The sequence below is a fragment of the Rhinolophus sinicus genome, linkage group LG01 (genome assembly GCF_036562045.2).
Source record: "Rhinolophus sinicus isolate RSC01 linkage group LG01, ASM3656204v1, whole genome shotgun sequence".
NCBI classification, from domain to species: Eukaryota; Metazoa; Chordata; class Mammalia; order Chiroptera; family Rhinolophidae; genus Rhinolophus; species Rhinolophus sinicus.
In genome coordinates this window covers 62,327,254-62,354,145 of record NC_133751.1, presented here as the reverse complement: position 1 = coordinate 62,354,145, position 26,892 = coordinate 62,327,254, and the positions used below count along the sequence as shown (strand labels likewise).

At 32.7% G+C, this 26,892-nt stretch overlaps 1 protein-coding gene across 14 annotated transcripts in view; it reads left to right on the top strand.

Annotated features, from left to right (window-relative positions):
* Positions 1–26,892, top strand: part of STXBP5L (syntaxin binding protein 5L) — a 242,728-nt gene that overhangs the window by 180,493 nt on the left and 35,343 nt on the right. For 7 of the 14 annotated variants that reach the window (XM_074331330.1, XM_019729632.2, XM_019729627.2 and 4 more), the window contains 2 exons: positions 6,934–7,026; positions 14,944–14,994. The exons of 3 other annotated variants lie outside the window; for them this stretch is intronic. In XM_074331330.1, the coding sequence (XP_074187431.1) occupies positions 6,934–7,026; positions 14,944–14,994 (144 nt within the window). The remainder of the gene's footprint in view (positions 1–6,933; positions 7,027–14,943; positions 14,995–26,892) is intronic. 4 more of the 14 variants (XM_074331359.1, XM_019729631.2, XM_074331333.1 and 1 more) reach the window with 1 other exon arrangement.

Here is a 26,892-nt window from a genome sequence, read left to right as displayed (position 1 = left end):
CTAATTCTTATAATGTACAATTCATATTTTCAGTAAAGTTGTAATTGAGTTTCTGAAATTTAACCATAAGCAAATTTAATTCCAAAGTTAAATAGAAATAAATGTATTTAAAAATATTTTTGGCCTCCCAAAAATATTCAGATCAGAGGTATGAGTGCAATACCTTTAAAGACACTTTGAAGGAAGGTTATTTTGCAGATATATTAATAATTCTAAGCAAAAATTGGTAATATTGTACAGAAACTCCTCATATAGCTAGAATTGAATTAATGGGAAATACATGCCATAGGTACAGTAGTAGATACCATGCCTCTGAACCATAGTTTGGAAAATATATATTCATTGGCAAAAGAAATTTTAAAAGTGATAATATAATGTGTTGGAAGTAAAGCATCAAAGTAAAGCATAAACCCATTAAAATATATTTTAAAATGTGAGTATAAAGAGTCCTAGATTAAGTTTTTAAAATCTGTAAAAAAAAATGTTAACAGTAGAAATTGTTGGCTAATGGGATTATGAATGGTTTGCTTATTTTTCTAATTTTCATTTATCTGATTTTTCTATGATGCATTTATGGTAACATAAATTATTACACCAAAAATATTAGGTATATCTTTGACATTGAACTGTAGATCCATTTTCACAGAGTACAAAAATGATAATTTCTTTTTATTTAAACTATTTTTATTTTAACTTCATACAAAATTTTATAAAGTAATGAATTTCGACTTTTAGAAATTCATTTAGAATTGTGACAGTTCTTGAATTTACTCCGTCTCTTAAGAGTTGTTAGTTGTTTATCCTTATTTTTCAGAAATGTAGGCTAAGTAGAATCTTGTGTCCTTTGTACATTTTTGTTTTAATCATATCTATTTAATCCTTATTTTCCTGCTTTTATTTTAAATATAGTCTCATACATTTACCCTATTTTACATTCCTATTGACACCATCCTAATTTAGGTATTTATTACCCCATACCTAGAGTATCATAAAAATGTTCAATAGGTTTCTCTGTTTTCCATTTTTCCTTCTTAGAATTCATTGTGCATATCATGTTGCAAAATTAATCTCCTTAAAATATTACTTTGATATTTTCCCATGACAGAAATCTCCAATATAAAATGTCATTCGACATCCTATATCAAATTTAAATAACCTGACTCACTTTAAATTCTCATTTATAATCTGAATTTGAATAGTAATACATTTATATGGTTCAAACATCAAAAAGAAATGGAATTTAAAATTTTCCCTTCCTTTCTTCCTCATACATTGTTTACATCCTCTTGAAAAAGAAATAATATTGTTAGTTTCTTGTTTAGTCTTTCAGACAATTTGTAAACAAACCAAACACATAAATTCTCTTTTGCTTCCTATTTTATACGAAAGTAGTATATTATGTGCATTTCACTGTACTTTGCTTGTTTCACGTTACAGTATATCTTGTCTTTCCATTTTATTACATAAAGTATTTCCTCATTCTTATTTACTGTTGCATGATATTGAATTACATGATATACTATAATTTATTTAATAATTTCACCTATTAAAGGACACTTAGTTTAGTATCAATCTTCTGCTATGTTAAACAACGCTTCAGTGACTTACCTTGATACATTCCTCATTTTAAATGTGTGGAAGTATATCTTTGGGATAAATTCCTGAATTGGAGTTTCTGGGCTAAGCATATATGCCTGTCTAATCTTTATAGATATTCCCAAATTGCTCTCTTTAGGGTTTGCAACAATTTTCTTTCCTTCCAGCAATACCAGGCAAGTATTGGTTACCAATTAAAAAAATTTTTTTTTGCTTGTCTAGTAGGTAAAATGGATATGTCAATGTAGTTTCAATTTGCCTTCCACATATAAGTGGTGTTGAATACTTTTTCACCATATGATTAAGATCTCTTTAAATATTTTTTCTGTAAATCATCTATTCATATACTTTGCCCATTCTCTATAGGGTTGTTTGCTCTTTTCATGTCTATACTTATATTTTGATTACTTCACTTGTCAAGTATGGAGAAAAGGTGAATTAAAATATCATTCATCATAATGTGCTTTTATTTTTCCATGCATCTACATTATTTTTAAGAATATTCATGTGTAGATATTCAGGAACATATCCACAAAAATGCATTCTTTACCATTAATCATGATTGTTCATTTCACATTATGTGTTCTTCACCTGAATTCTACCTTGTTTATTGTTAATACAATAGCTATTACATTTTTTTTTATTTGGAATTTTCTTATATACCCTGGCCTTACCTCTTTTAGGGTAAACTTTTTTTACCTGAGGTATAATATGTAAACCTCAAAGTGCATAAATCTTAAGAGTTCAGCTAAACTAGTTTTTGCTAATGAATACACCATGAAAACAACATCCAAATCAAGATATAGACTGTTACTAGTACCACAGAAACCTCCCTCATGTTCCTCTCAACCACAAACCCCCACAAAGGTATTTACAATTCTGACTTCTACTACCAATAATTAGTTTTATCGGTTTTGGATGCATATGAATGGAATCATGCAATATTTATTTCTTTTGTTTCTTGCTTATTTTGCTCAACATTATATATAATGATATTCATCTATGATGCTGAATGATTTTTATTGGTTGTGTAATATTCCATTACATATGAATTTATCTCAATTTGTATATGTAGTTATTTTTGCTGGGCTTTAGGTGGTTTTCTGTTTGGGGCTATTGTAAGTAAAGCCATTATGACCAATCGTGAATAATTTTTAATGCAAATATAAACTCATTTATGTTGAACATGTATATGGCAGTGGAATTTTTGGGTCATAGGGTACTTATGCATATACATATATGCATATGTTCAGCTTCCCTAAATACTACCAAGTTTTCCAAAGTGTTTGCACCAATTTTATTTCCACTAACACTATATGAAAGTTGTTGTTTTTTTAAGTTTATTGGAGTGGTACAATTCTGTAATTCATCATCTATATATCACATTGTGTGTTCACCACCCAGAGTCAGTTCTCCTTCCATCACCATATATTTGATCCCTTTTATCCTCATCTACTACCCCTTTTCCCCCTTACCCTCTGGTAACTATTAAACTATTGTCTGTGTCTGTGAGTTTTTGTTTCTTTGTTTGTTGGTCTTATTTCTTTGTTGTTTTCAGTTTCTTATACCGCATATCAGTGAAATCATACGGTCTCGACTTTTTCTGTCTGACTTATTTCACTTAGCATTATATTCTCAAGATCCATACATGTTGTCACAAATAGTCCTATTTCATCTTTTCTTATGGCAGAATACTATTTCATTGTATATCTATATACCACATCTTCTTTATCCAATCATCTATTGAAGGACACTTTGGTGTTTCCATGTCTTGGCCACCATAAATAAAGCTTGCCAATGTTTGTTTTTCAATTTTAGTCATTCTGGGGTGTATGTAGTATTATCTCATTGTGGAATTAAATTGAATTCCATATCTCTGATGTCTAATGATTTTGATGAACTTCTTTAATGTGTATTGACTATTTTTAATATTGTTTTATAAGGTATTCGAATCTTTTACTCATTGTAGTTGTGTTGCCAACTTTTTCTTTTAATATGTAGGAATTCTGTGTATGTACTCAGATACATACTTGTAAGTCTTTTGTTGGATGTATATAGTGTGGAATAGCTTTTCCTATTCTGTACCTTGCCTCGTTGGTCTCTTAAAGTTGTCTTTTGATAAACAGAAGGTTTTTAATGCTAATATAACATCAATATTTTCTTTTAATGTTAGTGTTTTATTTTTTATCTTTGGCCATCCCAAGATCATACAGCTATTTTCTTATATTATCTTCTAGAAGCCTTATTGTTTTACCTTTCACATTTAAGTTAAAGTTCCATTTGGAATATATTTCTGTACATGATGTGAGGACAGAGTCAAGGTTCCTTACATTTAGGTATCCATTTATAGGAAAACTATCATTTCCCTCACTGTACTAAAGTGGTACTTTTGCCACAGATTAATATGCTTTACTGCATGTGTTTCTACACTTCATGTTCTATTTCATTGGCATGTTTATTTTTTATCCAACTCCACACTTTTAATTGCTGTAGCTTTATAGAATTGCTGATAGTGTAGGTTCTCTAATTTTGTCTTTGTGGTTCTTTTTCAAGAATGTTATAGCTATTCTAGGTCTTTTGTGTTTCCACATAACTTTTAGAAACAATTTGTCAGTTTGCATACAGATATGCTTGGATGGTGATTATAATTTCATTGGGTCTATAAATCAATTGGGCAGAATTAGCATATTCAACAATATTGAATTTTCCACTTGGTATCATAAATATAATAATTGCTGTTGGTTTCTAGTAGATATCCTGCTTAGCATTCTGCCTATGATGTTTCTTCCTTTATTAATGTTAGAGCAGTTCTGGAAACACCATCGCCACACTTTTTACTCTTTTTTTGGCAAAGCAGACTCAGAGGACTTTACATACAATCGAGTAGATTGCTTCAACCTAGGAAGGTTTTAATTACTTTTGTATTACATTACTTGGGACAGAAATGATTGACTGTGATAAAATTCATTTATCACTTCAGTGGCTTATTTGATACTGGTTTGCTGGGCAGGTCCTACTCTTCTTTAGCAGCAACTTTAAATTATAAATAATCATAATCCAGGAATGAGAGATTTTTTCTTTTAAAAGCGTTTTAATCATTAATTTGTTAAAATATGTGAAATTTACTTTTCTGGGCAAAATGCCAACAGACTTTAACTTATCTTAAGAATATTGGAAATAATCAGTATTTGCTTATTCCATTCATTTCCCATGAAAAAAGAAAAATAGTGTGTGTGTTAAGAGGACTTTTTAAGCCCACAAAGGAGACTGTACCCAATACTATTTGCAGAATACCATAGCAACACATATACATAAAACTACTTTCTTCAATCTCTTGCTATTGTTATAGGAATTGCTGCATACAATCTATATTATCAGGAAAGGCAAGTTAGTGTAAATGCAGACTTTTTAGCCTAATTTCATAAAACTGAAATGTAACTATGAAAAGAGCAAATTTAAGATTGTAACAGTAGTTTACAAAACTCATGAATCTTATCTCTTGAAGTAGAAAAGAATGAAAATATAAACAATTAAAATGTTTAGATAATTTTTGAATGACAGGATTAATATATATAATTAAAGGAAACTAGAATATTTGTAATATATTCTAACTTTTGAAAAAATGAGAAAAGCAGCCATGCCTCCTAACAAGTCTTCTTTACTTATATGCTTAGAAACAGTTCATTAGGTCTGACTAATAATGGCAATTATTATATTTGTATCTGGTTACATGTCCCCTTTTCATGCATATATAGCATTTAAGATCCAATGCTATTCTTGCCTTCTCTTTTTTTTTCTTAGTGCAGTGGTTCTTAAACTTAAGCCTATATCAGAATCACATGAAGCGTTTGTTAAAACACAGATTGGTGAGTGCCAGAGAAATTCTAATTCAGTAAGTCTAGAGTGGCGCCTGAGAGTCTGCATTTCTAGCAAGTTCCCAGGTGATGCTAATGCTTCTGGTCTCTGGACCACTTGAGAAACGTGGCTCTGTGAAACTTTTTTAAATATTTTTTTTCAGTAGTTACTTCACCTATTTTGAGGTCTCAGATCTTCACCCCTTTAAACAAAACATTGACACAAATATCTCTGAGTAAAAGAGGTTGGGAATTATAGAAGCTAGAGGCCAGTGATCATGTTATAACTCTGACTTTCTACATGGATCTTAAATTCCCTTTTAGCCCAATAAACTACAAGTAAAATAGACTGACGTCTATTTCAGACTATTCAATATTTCCTTGAGGATAATGAGAAAGAACAGAGTTGGAATTGGGAGCTGAAAGAATTCCAGTGAGCCAACCAGAATGCTGATGTTCTCAGCTTCCAGGATAATATAATCATTTCATATTATTGATTCATTCACCAAGCTGTTCAAAAATAATTTTCAGTATCCACAGTTAGATAAATATTATGCTATCCTTTGAGAACAAATTAACAAACAAAACGTACTCCATGCCAAATGGAACGGACGGACAGTCTACGACTACAGAAACTAACATTAAACTAATAATTTTACAAATTGTTAGTTCTTTTCTCTTAAAGCTGAGCAACCCTTTTTTGCTTACCAGGTAAGGTCGTGCAATTTGTACTACATAAATATGCCTCCCAAGGCGGTGAGCCAGACCTAACATTCAGTCCCAGCTCCACTACTAGCTCCTGGCACAGAACTACAATCCCCTAAAGGAAACAGCACCTTTTTCTTTGGACAAAGAGTTGAAAACTAACCAAGCCTTCAACTTTAGGGTTACGTCTGCTCACAAAGTGTGTGTTTTTCTAATTTGTCCTCCTTGAAGTTGTTCCTTTAACAATCATTTTTCTCAGATGAACGTCTTTTTCTAGCCTAGCATTAGGTTCTAATCCTGCTGCTCCCTATATATCCATCCGCATGATTCTCCCTATCTACAATATACAATAGACTTATTATGCTATCAAGTTCAAGCTAAGGCTAGGGTGATAGAAATATTTATCTTTATTAAAAATATTTAGGTATTTTTAGTAAAGATGTCTTTATTAAAATATCATGGAGGTGAATGTCACAAAATGCTAACAAAGAAGTAACCAGCTCTGCTCTCAAATCTGGGTTACAACTAGGTCTTATCACCTAGTCTGAATGCTCCTTCTGTGTGATTGATGTGCCTAAAACTCTACTACAACCTCCAAAGAAGAAAACTTTTTCCCTCTAAACAGTCTTCTGTTGGGGCAATACCAGAGTACACAGATAAAGACATAGAACAGAGACCCTTCCAAATGGTTACCATGAAATTCAGCGCTAAGGTAAAAATGCCTGGTTCACTTGGCTAAGAAATGACATGCCAATAGTTTTTTATTCCTTTCCTTTAGGACTTGCTACCAGAATTCCCGAGGCAGCAGCAGGCTTTTGTAGGAATGAAATTCCAGCTGTGAGACAGAGGAATCAAGTGCATCACTTGCCAGGTGAAAGTGAAAAACTCTTTTATGAACAAACAAGTTATTCATGTCTCCACAATTTTCTAGCCTTCAGTTTATCTCAAAAGCTGTATTGTTTGTTGTGCTGAAACCACATGGTGAATGAAGACAAATTTCCTGAAGCAATGGTTAAAACCATAGGCACTGACCTCATGAGATATAAAACAGGAATTCCTAAGGCTTTTGTGAAAGATTTTTGAAGTGTTCCATAGAATTTTGATAGTGTTATTCTCCTCTAGACCTGAATAATTTTTATCAAGCCTATAAGAGAATATGGAAGGGCCAACAGAGAATTCAGAGAAAACTTAAGAGCCAAAAAGTAGAGTGGTTTTGTAAAATTATCCATATTTCTTCATAATAAAATTAAATATTTTCTATCATCAGAAACAACTATGATGGTCATGGAAACTCCACCAAGGAATTGCCTCAAAGGGGCAATGTTCTCTATCAAAAATAGTGTCCAAAAAGGAAAGTCCTATAATCTAAATTTTATGTAGTCATTGAATATTTGATGCTGCTCATAGGGACCAAATCAGAATCAAACACCCATTATGCAGCTTCCTTAAATTGGGAAACCATTACAAAATGGTTGTGACCAGACTTGCAACTTTAAGCAACATGAACTGCCAATGTTCTAGACCCCAAATAAATAACCAAGAAACCTACAGATGTTTGTAACCAACAATTTTCCAGACAATTTCGTTTTTTCTTGTGTAATACAACACCCCTCCCTATAACATGCCTTTTTCTGAGGAGAAAACTGAAGCACAGAGTATTTAAGTAGAGCTGGAATTCTACCTTAGTTACATTTGATTGTATTTCTATGCTTTTTTCCTGGTTTTCATTAATAAAATGAGAAAAATACGAGAATTAACAAAAAATAATCGCAATTGAAATTATGACATCCAAGCAGTGAGAAAGTGAGAAGCTGCTGAGTCATGAAGAGACAATGTTTTAACAAAGAAATTCAAAAGAACTTAAGAAATATATTTTGCATGAAACACCAGAAACCAGTGTATCATTTAAGTTCCAGGAAAAACTAGTTTTGAAAATATCTTTGTTTTTATAGTTCATAAAATCAACAGATTATAACCAGATTTTGAATTTATTAAGCCTTGTTTGCTAAAAATTATAATCAACATTGGTATAGTACTTCAAAGCAAACAAGGTATTTTTCATGTGTATAAGAAAAAAGAATTCTATAATGTGTTTAGTAAAATGGCTTAGTCTGAACCAATCCTATTCTTCAGACTTCAAGATCATCTGACCCCAAATTATTTACTCTTATTTGCACTTTAAAAAGTGTGTGGAAGAACCTAGTTCTCTCCAGTAGTTTATAATTCACAATAGACATGGACAGAAATAAAGATTCACAATTATTTAACACTTATTCATACGACACTAACAAAAAAATCACTGATTCGTTAACAACATCTAGATAGCTATATAATACATATTTTAAGATAGCAAGAATAGTAGAGTCATAACAGTAAACATTTTTAAGCTGGGCAAATTCTAATAAAGATACCTCTTTGCCTGGCTATATCTTAGCTACGTCTGAAGAACAAAAAAGGGAAAATGGCAACAAAATTAGAGGCATGTAGGTATTTCAGGGCTCCACAATGGCATGGTGACCCCAAAATGTGTGTGTGTGTGTGTGTGTGTGTAATGTTGCCTATCTGCACACCAGATGTTTTTGTCCTATCTCAGTTTCTGGCTTAGGGAAGATAGAGAAAATGAAATTCATTACTATATGTCAGCCAGTCAATCTATAAATAGATAAACTTTACAAATGTCTTAACCTATACAACTTTTATTTTAATTTAATGTTAGATTTATTCATTTTACAGAAGATATCTAGGTCACGCTGGTGGTATCTTCTATATCAGGAATATTGTGTTGCTTAGTGGAAAGAGTATATAGCTTTGGAGTCAGAGAAATTTGACCTTACCCTACCACTTTCTACCATTATAACATTAGCCAAGTTTCTTAACCTTACCTGTGTGCTAGTGTCCAGAACATAGACTCTCTGTAATATATACAAGTAGTTAGTATAAAAGCAATGATGAACATCCATGGCCTAAAGAGACTGGACTTGGTCTCCTTGACCATTTTAAATTTAAAGTATTAGTTGTAGCTTATTCATAACAAAGTAGAAATCCTTCATTGGAAACCAAAAAGTCAATCCAGTCGTTTCTCATCAGGAATCAACTAATCAGAAGTTTGAATTAGAAACTTCTAACCTAACTCTTTATATTATTTCTCATTAAAGCAGTAGCCATGTTCAGACTGATTCAGAGTTCACTCTATTCCTAAAATAGTGATTCAAATGTGGAACCAGGATCTGACTAAGACTTATGTGAAGCCAATTCAAAATCCCTCTGATGAGCTAGGCTGCACTGTCTGTCCACTGACTATGAATTAAATCATGAATTAGGAAAAGGACATCTGAATATATAGGTGATTGAAGATGATACAAACAATACATGAAGCCCCCAAGGCTAAAAGCCTGTTGTAATGCCTGAAGTTCTAGTCATATTTAGGGCTAAAAACCAAAGACAGGACTGAGCATATGACCTCATTCTGGCACAAGCTATGGTAAGCCACCAGACTAATTCCTATAACTGAACCTGAGTTTGGGGGGCAGAAAATCTAGAAATGGAGATGAGTACTCTGGAAAAGTTTATAATCTGGTGCTATTGTAGGGCTTGGCCATCATCTGATCTTTAGGCCTGAATATATCAGTAAATATTAATATGTATTTTGCCATCAGCCAATCCTTTTACTCATTTGCATCATCTTTGGTCTCCCATGCCATCCTACCTAACAATTTATAGGTAAACCAGAAGGTGATAGATGTTAATTAGGTAAGTGATTAACCCTGTCTGTGGGGATGCTTTCCTTTGAATTTTTTTCTTCTTTTAAACTGAGATTTATTGAGATACATTTATATAGAATAAAATTCACTTTTTTAATGTAGTTATGAATTATTTTTCCTTTGTTTTAATATTATTTTTACTTTCAAAAATATATGCCATGAAATGTTAAAGTAACAAGAATTTCCAGACAATTTGCCCAGAATCTAATGGACTAGAATCCTAAGAAATCAAACACTCGCTGCAGCTCTGTTCCCTGCCCACAGCTGGATTACATATGGTGCTGTTTGCTGTGTTACTGTCTGTTAGCTAAGACCGGCAGTTTTTCAAGATGTGAAGGATTAAAGATATTATTCTATCTGAGGGTGCACAATGTGACTTAGAGACATTTATAGAGAATAAGCCCTCTATGAATCAAGTGTGTGACGCTGTCATTCTTGAAAAAATACAGTGGCCACTTAGGAAGTACTATTGTGTAGAGCAAAGAAATAATAGTACTATATACAATTGGAGGCCTTATCAAGTGTGCTGTGTTTATTCCTTCACACTATATTTTAAGTAGGACATGTTGCCAGATAAGTCATTTCTGGTATAGAATACCATAGAATGACGATCTTTTCTTGCCAAGTTTAATAATGAAAGTAATAGCTAATATTTGATGGTTGTTATATACCACACCATGTTAAGTGCTTTACACGTATTCCCTTAGTTAATGCTGACAAAAATCCCTATGAAGTAGGGACTATTATTATCCCTCACTTTACAGAGGAAGAGAAACATAATCTTCCTGAAATTAAGTAACTACTAATCCAGGGTCCCTCAGCTGGCAAATAGTCGAGTTATGATTTGAATCCCGCTTACTCGTATTCTTGATCACTGGGCTTCACTTCCTCAAATACCAGGAAACTTGCTTTGATGAAAAGCAAAAGACTTTATGGAGCTTTACAAAGGGGGAAAAAAGACATCTAGCCTCTTCTAATGGGGACATTACTATCGTTGTAATTGCCACCTTCTATTCCTCATTAGAAAATATAAGATTAAAGATAGATATGATGAAAAATTATTTTAATTATTCAAAGAAGTACCTGTTAAATATATGTATAACTAATCAGAATCACCTTAAGAAGCTCAGCAAAGTGATATCTATGTCTGTATCTATAGCTAATTTAACAACTAAGGACAACATAGCATCTCTTGTATGGAAAACCTGAGATGCAACTCAGGAAGTAGTTTTTGTGGAAGTGTCCTAAGTATAAGTCCCATAGGTTGGTTAATGTTCATAAAACCACAAAACATGTTTTTAAACAAAAACTGTATTTCTCAAAATGTGATCTGCCAACCTCTTGGTATCGGTATTACCTGTAACGCTTTTTTAAAAAATGTTTTTTAAATGTATTGGAGTGACATTGGTTAGTAAAATTATATAGGTTTCAAGTGTGTAATTCTGTAATACATCATCTGTATATTGCATTATTTGTTCACCACCCAGAGCCAGTTTTCCTTCTATCATCTACAACACTTCTTAAATTACAAATTTCTGCTAATCTACTGAGAAGAGCTAGAGGTGGGCCCCTAAGTCTCTTTAGGTACTTTACATTCTGGCATGTGAGAATGTGAATCAGGTACTCCTATTGCTCCAAAGGTTAGAACAGGGGCAAATTGGTAAATGATAAAAGAAAGTAGTTTGAGCTCAAAGGAAGGAAATACTGTAGCAATTATATCAAACCAAAAATTGGATTATTTTAAATGCCTTTGAAGATTTCTATTGTGGTATTATTCAAACAGGTAGGATGTCAAGAATGTCGTAGGGGAAATACCTGCATCGAGAGGATATTTGACTAGATGACCTCTAAGATTCCGTTGAGCCAGGACTCTGCATCTTTCTTCTCTGCACAGTGCACTAAGCCAGTGTGTAGTGAGAAGTCACTGTTTCCCATTTTCTCCCCTTTGGCTAACAATATGACACGATAGTGGTACATGTGCTTTAGCTTAGATAATGGTAAAAATGAAGAAGTTCAGAGAGCTGCATTCCCAGGGGCACATTGCAAAGGTTAATATGTATTGTTTCATTCTATATTTTCCAAGACTACTTGCCTCTTAACTCCCTCTTGCCTCATGCATCTTCCAACCTAAATTTCTCAAATGTTAATGTGGAACATATTCCTCTAACATTTGAACATACTTTCTCAGTCTGCTTAGCCCCGTTCAGGGTAACCCTTCACTTCTACCGTCTGATTTTACTGTGGTGTTTTTTTTTTCAACATTCATTGAGGAAACAGTGTACTCTATGCCAATACTTAATTAAGTATTGGTAATACAATCCCTTTGGAGAACTCTAAGTTTCAGGATGTTAGTGGGTAGTAGACAGAGTTTAAAAAGCAAGTATAATAAAATATGTTAAGTATTATAAGGGAGATATGCACAAGGTGCTATGAACGTTAAGGTAATAGCACCAAATGAAGCCGTAAGTTTGAGGCTGCCTTCAGAAAGGAAGTGATTGTTTAGCTGTCCTGAAGGACAAGTAGGAGTTTACTATTTGGACAAGGGAAAAGGATGATCATTCTGTACCTAAGTAACACAGGACTGTTATTCACATTGTTATTAAAGTTCCCTCATTGATCCCACAATTTAATTATCCCCTTTCCCTCCCTCAGTTACACAATTGAGGATGGTGTTTGTGAGAGGGTCCCAATTTTCAGGTAGGAAATAGTGTACAGGAAGCCACAGAGGTAGGTGGTAAAGTGGAGGAGGGATCCCCCAAAGTGGAGTAGTTTTGAAAACTATAGTAAGTTAGATACTCGACTATGGGAGGTGAATTCTCCTTTCAAATAGTGGGAAGTGGGAGGGCATCTGATACTGTGGTCACTGACCCACTGCACGCTTCTGGGCTTATTGCCAATGGGGAGGGGCTGGTTGCCCTCTTTGTAAAAGCATCTTTGTAATTCATTTTTGAAATAATACCATGTAGAGATATTGAAGTACCCTATTTAAAAACAAAATAGAAACAATTAAAAGATAAATTCTAAAACAAATCTTTACATCATAAAGAATTAGTTTCCTTTTAAAAAATTAAATGAAAGACTATTTTAAATAGTCAATACCCCACTTCCTCAGTCCATCAGAATTATGAATCAATTTTTAAAATACATTTTATTTGCAACCTCTTCTAACGCATAATTATTATGTATATTTGTATAGTTTGCCATATTTTGATATAAATAACATCTTTTTGTTTGTGTTGCTAATTCTAAACCCAAATTACTACAATTTGATTTCTTGATTTCCCTTTAATCTTAATAGAGTTATTTCTCAATGTCTTTCAGAGATAACTATCTGCTGCTATTGTTTTTATTGGAATGATAATGCTTAGTTTCTGTTTATAAGTAGTTTAACATAGCATATTGTATTCAGCAAACTACAGCCCGCAGCCTAATCCAGCTTGCCACCTATTTTGGTATGACTTGTGAATTAAGAATGGGTTTTTAATTTTTTAATCGTTATGGAAAAAACAAAATATGAGTAATAGTTTATTGACACACAAAAATTACATTTAAGTTTATATTATATTTGGGTTTTATAAAATGTATTATAAAATGTATTATAAACATATTCCATTTGAAATATTAGAGATAGTACCAAGAATGTTAATTGACAGATAAGACTAAGCTGCAAATTGATAGAGGAATTTTTTTCAAAGCTATATATCTAGGGGGTAACAATTCAGAAATTTGTGAGCCATGTTTTCTGATTTTTTTTTTTTTATTAGTTTCAGGTGCACAAGACAAAGCAAAACTTAGACGTTTATCATTTATATCCCTCCCACTGTGTGAACCCCCCTCCCCCCATCCACTATCCCTCTGTACGTTCCCCAAATTAATTTTCAAACCCCCATGACCATCTTGTGGTTACTGACTATTTTTCAAAACCTCTCACCTTCCCCTTATCCCCACCCCCCCGCCCCTCTAGCAACCCTCTGTTTTTCCTCCATGTTTCCAAAACTGTCTCTGATTAGTTCATTCACTTATTCTTTTCTTTAGATTCCGCATATAAGTGAGATCATATGGTATTTGTCTTTCTCTTTCTGACTTATTGTTTTCTGATTTTTAAATTGAGTATTCTTTCTACTACATCATCTGGCTCTTTATTTTTAAATTACTTGCTTAGTTGTAAAAAATTAGTCTTTAGAAAGTATAAATTAATTGGTGGTATCAATTTGAGTCTTAAAGTAGTAATTGACAGAAAAGATTTCTAACATGATATCCCCTAATGCATTTCTTGCAATGATAACATGCATTCCAGTTAAATATTTTATAAGCTGCCCAATGTAAAATTTTTATTAACAGATTAATAATGAGGAATATTTTTCAATGAATTGCAGGAGTTTTCTTGGTTTATTCAAACATTTTCTGATAGCTTGATTTATTATAATATAATTAAATTCATTTTCACATATTTTGTATTTTCAAATTTTCTTATCTACTGAATTTAATATTGTAGTGTTCAATAGTGATCATTTCATCTGTGATAGGCATGGCAAAGTTTCCTTGACTACATTGTATAAATCTATAATAGAATTTTCTCTATTTCAAAAAATGTTGACAAAGTTCACCAGTTTTTACCCTTATTATTGGTATTTATAATATGACCTAATACATTGCAATACTTCTTTACCTATTAGATTTATCTAAAATTGATTTTTGGTTCTTTCCAAATTAAATAAGAAATCACTCCCTATACCACATGAGAAAAAAACTATGCAAAGATACACTTAAATATTTACTGCAAGAACAATTACTTTGCTCATGTTTGTTTGCATATTAAATATTTACTACTGAGTTTGTTTGCATATTAAATATTTACTGCTGGCAGTGAACTAACATTGAACTATATTTCTGCTTCCATACATGCTCATTAAATGTAATGTTCATCAGGATTTTAATAATTATATTGTAAGACATACTGTTCCCCCACACTCCTCTTTAATTTTATATAATTAACAACTGCCTTTTTCCTTTTTCTGTTGTTTCAGTTAAAGGATCAAGAAAGTTAAGTCTGCCAACAGATCTTAAGGCTGATCTTGGTACGGTAGGCAAAAGCCAACAATTTTAAGTTTTCTTACATTCATTTGGCTGAACATTTTACCAGTCCATGAATAACACAAGTTTCCTAGATCACAGTGTTTGATGTCTTTCCAAAAAGCCTTTCTAAAAATCACCATACAGTTCTGTTGGCAGCATTCAACATTTTGTTTGTTAACAATCATTTTACAAAATTATGTTTTATAAATCATTACACACCAAGGTATATAATGTTTTGTTTGCTTTTTGTCATGAAAATGTTTTTAAACATTGAATAGTTACTCATATGGGCCCTTTGTGACTGTTATCATGTAAATAAGGATCATTTTTTCTGGAATTATTTTCCCTATTTTTTATCTTAGTATCATTTAGAATTAATGCTATTTAACAACAAAAAAGTCTGATATATAAAAAAATGGAGCTTTGGGCATTTTTTTAATTCTAGGGAAGTTATAAAAATTTTGATTTACTTTTAGTTTATTTTTTATGGTAGTCACAGTCTTAACATGATTCTAACCCTGAAATAAATAAGGCTTCATTAAATAGGCCTTCATAAATTTTTGTTTCAAAACTTTTATCTGCTTGTACCAGCATGGTTTTTCTTTTTTGAAATGTAATTGAATTACCTTTATTCTGACTTAAAGCCATTCAATCCTAAAAACATCATGATTAAAATAACAAAAAATGTAATAATTAGTCTTTGCATTATTCTGTAGAGTTTACAAAGCTATTTCATATATGTTGTTAATAAACTGTAGATTTAAGATTTGAAACTAGATCACAGAATATGGTACCTAAAGTTTATGGAGCATATTCACATACCTCATTTTATTGTATCTCAGTTAAATAACTGTTAGATAAATAGTTTATTACATTGAAAATTACATATGATCTTATATGAATTTGATTAGATAGTTATAGTATTTTTAAATGCAAAGCACTGACATAGTAAACTATCATTACTTATTATCGTTAGTTCAATATTATCATTAGTTCAATAAAGAAATTTTGAAGTTAATTATGAAGTGTAATTGACGTCAAAGGAAGAGTCAACATTACAGTTCCATTTAGTGACCTCCTACTATGTGTCAGATGCTATACTATATGATTTGTACATATCATCTGAGATAAGGTAGGTGATATTGTTCCCACTTTACAAATTAAAAAAAATAAGGCTATGAAAAATTCAAATTGGCCTAAAGTCACACAACTAGTAGCAAAACTGAATTTAAACCAAATATATATCATTGCAAAGCTTATAATCTTGTAACACTTTATATCATTTTGTGTAGGATGCACTGTGATAAATGTCAAATGAAGACTATTTAAAAAATAACACTTTTATCTAGAAAAATATGCATTCTGATATTTATACTCATAACTTCCACTATTTTAATATTTTCCCTAGAATGTTGAAAAGGAAAAATAAAAAAGATTTCCAGCCCACTTCTATATGTATTAGAAGTAGCAAAGAAATCTCTAGGTTAAAATTCTAATATGGAGGTCAGTTAGGCATGGTTGCTATTAATAAACATATTAAACAATTTCTATAAATATCAATCTCTAAAGTCTCCAATTATCTCCCTCTCAGTTGCTTCATTCTCACTATTTTCATGCACACCTTAAGTAAAGATGAATTATGAAAACTCATATATAAACGATAAAATAGTCAAGTGCTTGTCACTTTACTAAAGGATTTTTTGCACCTAAAAGGATTCACAATGAAATTTTATTAAATCTGTATTTCTAAATATGTAATTAATGTAATTTCATTTTTAAAACTTGTTTCCCACAAATTTCCAGGAAAAAAAATCATAATGCTTCTGACAGAGGATAAATATATGTATGTATGTAAATTCTTCCAATGTAAAACCTTGGTGTAAAATGTACCCTGGGTTGCATGTAAGATGTTTTCTACTAGTGTATAATTCATTAGTGAAAGAGGAAGATGTTTAAGAAGCTATTGCAGGGGGCCAGATGAGGGCCTCAAGTAGCATAACAACAATGAAAGTATACAGGACAGAGGGAATTACCAAGGAAGACTTTTATAACTGATGGGATTGGAAACAGTGGGGAAAGAGGGCTGGTAAGGCATACGAAATAGGATGAGTCAAGGATGACTACAGAGTGTTTAGAATAGCTCTCATGGAGAATAGCTGGTTTGGGAGGAAAGGAAAATGAGTTTGAAAAAAATCATTTTTGAGTTGCTATAGGGACAAAAATCATTGAGTTTGAGTTGCTATAGGGACATCCATGTTAACCATTCAGTGAGCAATTAGAAATGTAGGGCTGCAGTGTAAGGGTGGTTCTCAAGCCCAAAATAACAGATAACATTCATCTGTATAAAGGTATTAGTGACTGTGTATATGAGCTGTTCACTAAAGTCAAAGGAAAAATAACAATGTGTTGACGAGCATTGGATACTAATGTAACTTCTTTGTTACAATAGCCTTTAATGGAGTAGTATAACAGTAATAATAAAATAATAGTAATAGCAGTAAAGACCACATACATTGACACTTAGGCAGTTAGAACCTTTAGGTAGTTAGCATTTTATGAAGTAATTGCCAGATGTACCTATTGTCACCAGATGTAAGTAAGGTAATTCACTTTTTTATAAGAAAAAGGCTTTCAGCATATAACAGACAAAATCCAACAAGACAAACATCTAAAGCAGTGATTCAAAGATTAGTAGTAGGACATATTAGGCAACTACTAGAAAAACTAAAACAGGAGTTATGATGTTAATATCAAAGTTGAGTTCAAGGAACAAATACACTACATTAGAAAAGTGCTTATATTTACAATGATGAAATGTACTATCCACAATGACACTGTTTTACAAACCAAATGTAGGATTAACAATTGTATGTCAAAACTATAGAAATATAACAATAAGAAATAAAGAGAAATGCAATAATAGTGAGAGATTTTAACATAACTAATGACAACTCAAGAAGACAAAAGAGAAAAACCAGAGGAACAAAGAAACATAATTTACATGAAAAATTATTTAATACATCTTGACTTTGTACCTTGAAAGTATATTATTTTCAAGTGCTCATAGAAAAAATTATACTTATATTAAACTTAAATTTAAACTTATATTGAATCCACAAAGGAAATGTCAATACTTAAAAGTAGAATATTATAAACCATATTCTTTAATCACAAATTAACATAAGAAATTAATAAAAAATAGAAAACAAAACAACCCTATTATCTGGTAGATTTTAAACCCTGAAACAACTCTTAGGCCTGGTTTTCGACTTACTGGGTCAATAGCTAGACATTTTTTTTTTTTGGTATCTCCACTAATATCATGGATCAAGAACTCTGAAAATTATAGTCTAGGGATCTAGAAAATAGTTAACAACTACAAAACTATTTACCCAAACTACAGAACAAAGAAAGGAAGTTAGGGAAAAAATTGCAGACTGCATAAAGAAATATAATGCTAAGAAAGACAACAAAAAATTAACTATGACAACAATTCATTCCAGATGAAAATTTTTTAAAATAACGAAGACTGTAAAATAAGACTTTTTAGGATATTCAAAGAGAGTGATGAAAAAATAACTTTAATTCTTAAAAAGATCAAGAAATTATGAAGCTAAAACAAGCACAAATGAAAAAACAAATGAAAAAGATAATAATGAATGAACAAGTAGGGACTATCAATAAAGAAATAGGAATTATAAAAAGAAACCAAGTAGAAAATCTGGAGCTAAAATTACAGTAGTTATAATGGAGTAAAAATTGTAGTAACTAAAATGAAAAATTCAACAGAGAGGTTCAACAGCAGCTTTGAGCAGGCAGAATAAATTGGTGAACTTGGAAATAGTACAAGTAAAATTATTGACTCAGAAGACCAAAAAGAAAATGAACAGAAGCTAAGAGACTGTGAGACACCATATTATGAGTGCACCAACATATCAGGAGAGTACCAGAAGGAGAAGAGAAAGAGACAAAGGGGAAGAAAGAATATTTGAAGAAATAATGGCTGAAAACTTCCCAAACTTGAGGGAAAATGTGACTCTACACATCCAAGAAATTCAATGAACTTCACATATGAAAAATGTAGACACACACCCTGGGACACATTACAATCAAACTTTACAAAGAGAGGATCTTAAAAGCAGTGAGAAAGAAGTGACTTGTCATACGTAGGGATACTGAATAGTATTTATGGCCAATTCCACATCAGAGGCCAGAAGGTAGTGGTATGACATTAAAGTGCTGAAAGAAAAGAAAAACTGTTAACAAAGAATTCTATATCCGGCAAAACTTTCCTTCAAAAATGAAAGAGAAATGAAGACATTCCCAGATACACAAAAGCAAAGAGAGTTGATCACTGGTAGATCCTCCCTACAAGAAATACTAAAAGGAGTTCTGCAGGCTGACATGAAAGAACACTAGACAGTAACTTGAAGCCATATAGAGAAATAAGAACACTTCCCTTCCCTCTATTTCTCTTTACCTCTCCAGTTCCATTCCCCCACCTTCCTTCTCCTTCTCTCCTTTTCCCCCCTCACTTTCATTTTTCATCCCAAGCTTTATCTCTCTGTGTCTTTTTCAATTTCTGCTCTCCTTTTCTCTCCCCTTCTCTTCCTTCCCTCTCTTCCTTCCTCTTTCCCTCTTCCTGGTATGTACTTTCCCACAATGGGCACTTCCCTCCACAGCGCTCCCCTTTATCCTCTGACTTGTGTGTTTACACACACACACATATACACACACTTTATAGCTGTAAATGGCTATGATGGTAAATTTTATATGTATTTTACAATTTAAAAATATGTCTTAATAAAAGGAAGTACTGACACATGCTACAACATAAATAAACCTCAAAGATATTATATGGAGTAAAAGAAGCCAGACATGAAAGGCCACACATTATATGATTCATTTACATGAAATACCCAGAATAGGTAAGTCTCTAGAAGCAGAAAGCATATTGATGGCCACCAATGGAAGCGAAAAGAAGAATAGGCAGTGAGTGCTTAATGGGTCAGTGCTATTTTTTGTGGTGAGGAAAATGTTTTGGAACTAACAGTGTTGGTCATAGTTGCACAACATTGTGAATGTACTGAATTTCACTGAATTGTACATTTGAAAATGGTTAATATTATGTGAATTTAACCTCGATAAAAATGTAGAAAAACATTAAAAATTATCAAATACAAATAAAGTCTGGAGTTTAGTTGATAGTAACTGGAAATGGAGAATGTAGGAAATTTAGGTTATCTTTGCAACTTTCCTCTAAATCTAAAATTATTCCAAAATAAAACATTTGTTTCACAAAATAGAAAGCTACTTCAACAGACTCTTTACCAAAGAGGATATGCAGATGGAAAATAAGCACATGAAAAGATATTCAACATCATTAGCCACCAGAGGAATGCAAATTAAAGCAATAGAATACCACTAAATACCCATTGGAATAGCTAAAATTAAAAATACTGGCAAAACTAGGTATGGTAAGGATAACAGGTCAACTGGAACTCTCATCTTTTGCTGATGGAAGCAAAATGGTACAACTACTATAGAAAACAGATTTACTTGGCATTTACTTATAAAGTTAAAACAACTATTATATTATCTAACAATCCCACTCCTGGGTATGTTAGATTCTAGAAAATAAAAAATTATCTTCACTGAAAAATCTGTACAAAGAGTTCACAACAGCTTTAATTATAACAGCCAAAAACTAGAAACAACCCAAAGGTCCTTCAATAGATGAATGGTTTAACAAACTGTGATACATTATAGTAAGGAATATTATTCAGTGATAAAAATAAAAAGAACTATTGATATACCCAACATGTATGGGCCTCAAAAGAATTGTGAATGAAAAAAAACACAAAAAACCTGATCTTAAAATGTTAATTACTATATGAATCCATTTATTTAGCAATCTTGAAATAACAAAATTATAGATATGGAGAGTTGATTGATGTTTGCCAAAAGTTAGGGGTTTGTGAGGGAAGGAGTAGTGTGTCTATAAAGGAGTAACACAGATCTTTGCAGTGATGGAGCAGCTCTGAATCTTGATTGTAGTGATAGCTACCCGAATCTATACATGTGACAGAATTACATAGAACTACACGTACAAACACAAATAAAACTGATAAAAACTAAGTAAGCTCTGTAAATTGTACGTTTGCCATGTGTCTATCTTCCGTGGCTTAGTATGTGTTCAGATCTTTTGCCCATTTTTTAATCACGTTGTTTCCTTATTGTTGAGTTTTAGAGTTCTTTATGTGTTTTGAGTAATAGTCCTCTATCAAATATATCATTTGCAAGTATTTTCTCCCATTCTGTGGCTTGTATTCTCACTCTTTTGATAGTGTCTTTCACAGAGCAGAAGTTTTTAATTTTAATGAAGTCCAACTCAACAATTTTCTTTCATAAATCATACCTATGGTGTTGTATCTAAAATGTCATCACCGAACTCAAGATCATCTAGATTTTCTCCTGTTCTCTTCTAGTTGTTTTTTAGTTTTGCATTTTACATTTAGGGCTATGACCCATTTTGAGTTAATTTTTATGAAGGGTATAAGGTCTGTGTCTAGATTTATTTTTTGCTTGGAATGTCCAGTTATTGAAAAGACTATCTTGGCTCCACTATATTGCCTTTGCTCTTTTGTCAAAGATCAGTTTACTATATTTGTGTGGATCTATTTCTGGACTCTCCATTCTGTCCTATTGATCTATTTGTTGGTTTCTTCACTAATACCACATTCTCTTTATTACCTTAGCTTTATATTAAGTCTTGAAGTTGGGTAGCATCAGTCCTCTGACTTTGTTCTTCTTCTCCAATATTGTGTTGGTTATTCTGGGTCTTTTGTCTCTCTATATAAACTTTAGAATCAGTTTGTCAATATCCACAAAGTAATTTTGATGGGATTATGCTGAATCTATAGATCAAGTTGGGAAGAACTGACATCTTGACAATATTTAATTCTATCCAAGAACATGGAATATTTCTCCATTTATTTGTTCTTCAGTTTCTTTCATCAGTAAATAAAAGGTTTTTTTATTTTTATTTTTTTGTTTTTTAGTTTTATAGTTTCCTCATCTAAATTTTGTAATACTTTTTAGATTTATACCTAAGTATTTCATTTTTGAGGGTGCTAATGTAAATGTTATTGTTTTTAACTTCAAGTTCCATTGCTAGTATACAGGACAGTCAAGTTTTTGTCCTATGTGAGTGCTCACCAAAGTGTGACCTCAACAGAGGAGAATTTTAACAATAAAGCGGATAGAATGACCCATTCAGTGGATACCAATTAGCTTCTTTACCAGCCCCTATCATCACATAATGGGCTCATGAACAAAGTAGCCATGGTGACAGGGATGGAGGTTATGCATGGACTCAGCAACATGGACTTCCACTCACCAAGGGTGACCTGGTTACAACCACTGCTGAGTGCCCGATGTGACAGCAGCAGAAATCAGCACTGTCTCCAGTGTGGAACCATTCCCCTGGTAATTAGCCAGTTACCTGGTGGCAGGGTGATTACATTGGACCACTTTTATCTTGTGTTGTTCTTACTGGAATAGACACTTATTCTGGATATGGATCTGCCTTCCCTGCATGGAATGCTTCTGCCAAAACTACCATTCATGGACTTACAGAATGCCCATTCATCATCATGATATTCCACAAACCTTTTTTTTCATCAAGGAACTCATTTCACAGCAAATGAAGTGTGGCAGTGAGCAAATACTTATGGGATTCACTGACCTTACCATGTACCCCACTATCCTGAAGCAAGATATGGAAATATATATCTTTTGACTAATGTTAGCATGGTATATCTTTTTCCATTCCTTTACTTTTAATTTACATATGAATTTATACTTAAATTGGGTTTCTTATGGACAACATATAGTTGTGTCTTGTTTTTTGAACCACTCTGATAATGTGTCTTTTAATTAGTGTATTTAGACTATTTCTTGTTTGATAGTCAAACATGCTGAAATAAATACAAATTAAAAATTATGCAAACCCGTTTTGGTGAGATGTCCTGCTGTACCAAATGAGCAGTATCATAGCTCCTAGCATTTAGGCCCCAGCATCATCAGGGCTGAACCACTGGCAGAGTGGTGTCTTAACAGAACTCAACTCCAGTGTGGTTGGACGTTGTTTCTGGCGGCAAAGCTTCTGAGTATACCTCTCATGTTCTCCCTGAGATTTTGAGCTGCCTAATATCCTCTAATAAATTCTTTTCCTATTTAAACAAACTAATCAAGCAAACAACCAACATTAAATCAATAAACAAACCAACTTGTCCTCCAAGTAGGGTTATATAACCAATGATTAAGAAGGGAGAGAGGAAGAGAAAAGTTACCTGTTAATGATGAAAGTAAGCAAAGGTAAAGTAATGTGGGTTTTCAAACATTTTAATCAATTGTTTGATATCAGCTGTATTTTATATTGTTAAATGCAGTCTTTGTTTTATTTATTTTTAGTTTTTACAATCCATTGCTTATTTTGACTTAAAATTATGTTAAACATTTATTTCACCATAGAATCACCCTCTATGGCATCTATGCCTACATCTATGCATCTGTGTCTACATACTACTATTTTTCACTTTCTAGAGTTGTATGCTGTATTAAAAAGTTTAATAAAACTAGTTTATGAAGTATTAAATCTTCATTTATATTCTTCTATAAAGTTTTGGCAAGGACTATGTTAAAAATAATTTCAATTGTATTCAATAAGCCATTTTTCAGTAAATCATTATTGTACCTTAATTTATACAATAAATACACTAAATCAAATCTCTGTTTAAAGGCACAAGAGAATCAGCTAATTTAAAGCAGCTTGTAAGTGTTTAACATTTGGGAATCTTTCTGTAAATTAAAGAATAACCATTTCCCTTTTGCTTTAATCTACTTATTGTTTTAAGACTGAGTTTCTTACTGTGTTGTATTTTCTCTACATGGCATAGAGCTCCACACCGGGGCTAAAGAACCATTGTAATCAGGGAGCAGTTAGAGGAACAGAAACCATTCTAGTTATGTTATGCAGTAATGATTTAATGCAAGAAACTACCGTGTTTCCCCAAAAATAAGACCTAACCAGAAAATCAGCCCTAGCATGATTTTTCAGGATGACATCCCCTGAATATAAGCCCTAATATGTCTTTTGGAGCAAGAATTAATATAAGACGCGGTCTTATTTTCGGCAAAACATGGTAGGTGCTTATCAAACCACTGAAAGATTGGAGGAGTAAACTCTAAGCTTTACCTATAGGTATGACTTTCAGAATAATGCCACCAAACAGGCAGATCAGAAGGGCAGATAACTTTGCTACTATTAGAAACAAGGAATCAGAAGACCACTGCCATCAATTGTTGAACTGAAGAGCGTATTGTTTTAAGATCAGGAATCTACTACAACTGCCTCTTGACAGAGTGTCCATTGCAATAACACCAAAGCAGCAGAAATATGGTTTCCATCTGATTTTCAAATTAACTGCCAGGCTTTTTCAAGCCCTGAGCCACTATGTAAAATAGATCATCATACTATGAGGAAGTGTATGAAGAAGCTGCCATTGAGAGCCCCAACTGAACTCCGCCTTTGCATCATTCTAGCTCAGGCATGTGAGTAAAGAAGCCTCCAGAGGATTCCAAGCCCCCAGCCATTCATGCATTCCAAAATAAGGCCCAAGGCCTCATAGATATAGTATACCCACCTTACCTTAGCCTGCCTAAATCATGGCCCACAGAATCTGTGAATATAATCAAATGATTATTATTTTACATGATTAACATTTAGAGTGGTTTTTCTATGCAACAAGAGCTAACCAAAACACATAATATCATAGATATTTTATGTTTCAACAAGCATTTCAGAAACACGTTTAAAGGTTATAATACTGCTATGTGATTATATACCACAATTTACCTACAATTTTATGCTCAGCTTTAAAGGGTAGCTGGTTTCCAATTTTTATCTATAATAACTAAAACAACAGTGAGTAATTTTATCAATAGAGGTTTTAGTTTTTCTTTTATATTTAGCATTCTTTATCATAAATTTCCAGAATGAATATCTCTTGGCTATGACCAAATTTCTAAGCGTTTTGTATCAATTCTCATATCTAGAATATTTAGCATGGTAAAGAAAAATAAGTTTTAAAGAAAGCAAATTTAATTCCACGTATTTTAAAGATTTAAGTACAAACATAAATCCTTTAAGTTAATCAGCCCTATTGAAAACAAATATATGGCCCCAAACTCTGGGCTGCCTTTGTACGGTAATATCACCTGGACCTCAGGACTCCAACATGAGAACCTGAGGAAAATTTGGTCACTACAGTGGATGGGGAATGAAGGAAGGGAGACTAGCATATTGAGTAATCTAATAATTGATACTGCCCTATTATGAGCTGAAATGAAACAATATTCACATGAAACAGCCACCAAGAAATGGTAATAGCTCGGCAGGGGTTTTGGCTTAGTAAGTGCAAGGGGTCCTGGCTAAATGAACAAATTTTACTACTCTTGGGATCTGCCATATACTGTTGTACCCGGCTAAGAAGGCTGTGAATTCATCCCACATTCCTCTGGACAAGCAGCCGTAGAACAGGCATCACATCTGAGGAAGGGGCAACATGTCCTGATGTTCCCAGAACAGGGCTTATTTTTGCAATTTGTACCCACAAAGTGTCACCATTTTCTAATTCACTCTACGTCCTTAGTGCCAGCTGTTGCCCTCAGTGTTCTCCCTATTCATGAGATGATATTTGATAGTGAAAGAGGAGTAGAGCTCTTGATTTCAGCTTCCCCATGGCTACCTCATCATGGGATATTTCTGCCTTTCCACCTGGGAAATCTGGGATTTCTGAGATCTACTATGTTAGTATGGAAGATAACTGGCCCGAAAGGGCTGGATCTCAATGTGCATCACCGTCACAAGAGCCACTCCTAAACCCTATCAATATTTTACATGAACCTGTGGCCCAGTTTTAAAGCAGTCAGACACTTAATGAGAAAAATCTGGATTAAAATCCTGCCTCCATGAATACTACTTATGTAATATTGAATGATTTTCTGAATCCTTTTCCTGAGCTTCAGTTTCCTTATCTGCAAAATCAGAACTATCAAGCACCTACCTTGCAGAGTTGATGTGAAGATTAAATGAGTAATGTGTATAAAACACCTGACATTGAAGTACTCAATAAATGTTAACTCTCATTTTAAACAACAGTAAAATACACTAGTGCATTTAAATAGTGAAACCTAATTCTCTTTGCACAAGTGGCAAGGGAATCTAGGAAATGTACAATTACAAGTTTTCAAACTCTACAATACATAAAGGCTATAATGGATTGGACACTGAGTGCCAGTTCCCTATGTCCAACATGGATATTAAACATTGAATTCTCCATTTAATTCTATTGTCTTTTGAATGACTAAAGAACATTTAAAATGCATTCTGAATATTACACTATGAGATGATATTTCAAATATTTTTTAGCATTAAGAAAAATAAGACATTTTTGTGCAGTTACTTACAAGTTTTCAAGTTGTATCAAAACAGCTAAATGCATAAGCTCTAAATAAACAGTACTGTTTTTCTTAGATGTGCACAATTTTAATACCCTGGAATGGAATGACAATAACTTTTGTTCATAGTTTACCATATACCAGAAAATGTTCTGGTTTGTGACATGTATTATTACAGAAACTCCATGTGGCGGATAATATTCCCAATTTACAGAAGAGGAAACTAAAGTGTGAAAACTTCAGTAATTCCTAAAACTATTAAGTGGTAGAATTTGGATTTGAGCCCAGGCAGTCTAGCTCTTGAGTCAATATTCTTAAATACCATTCTCAACTGCACAGTAAGATGCTTCCATTCTATATCTTAATCTCCAAGCATG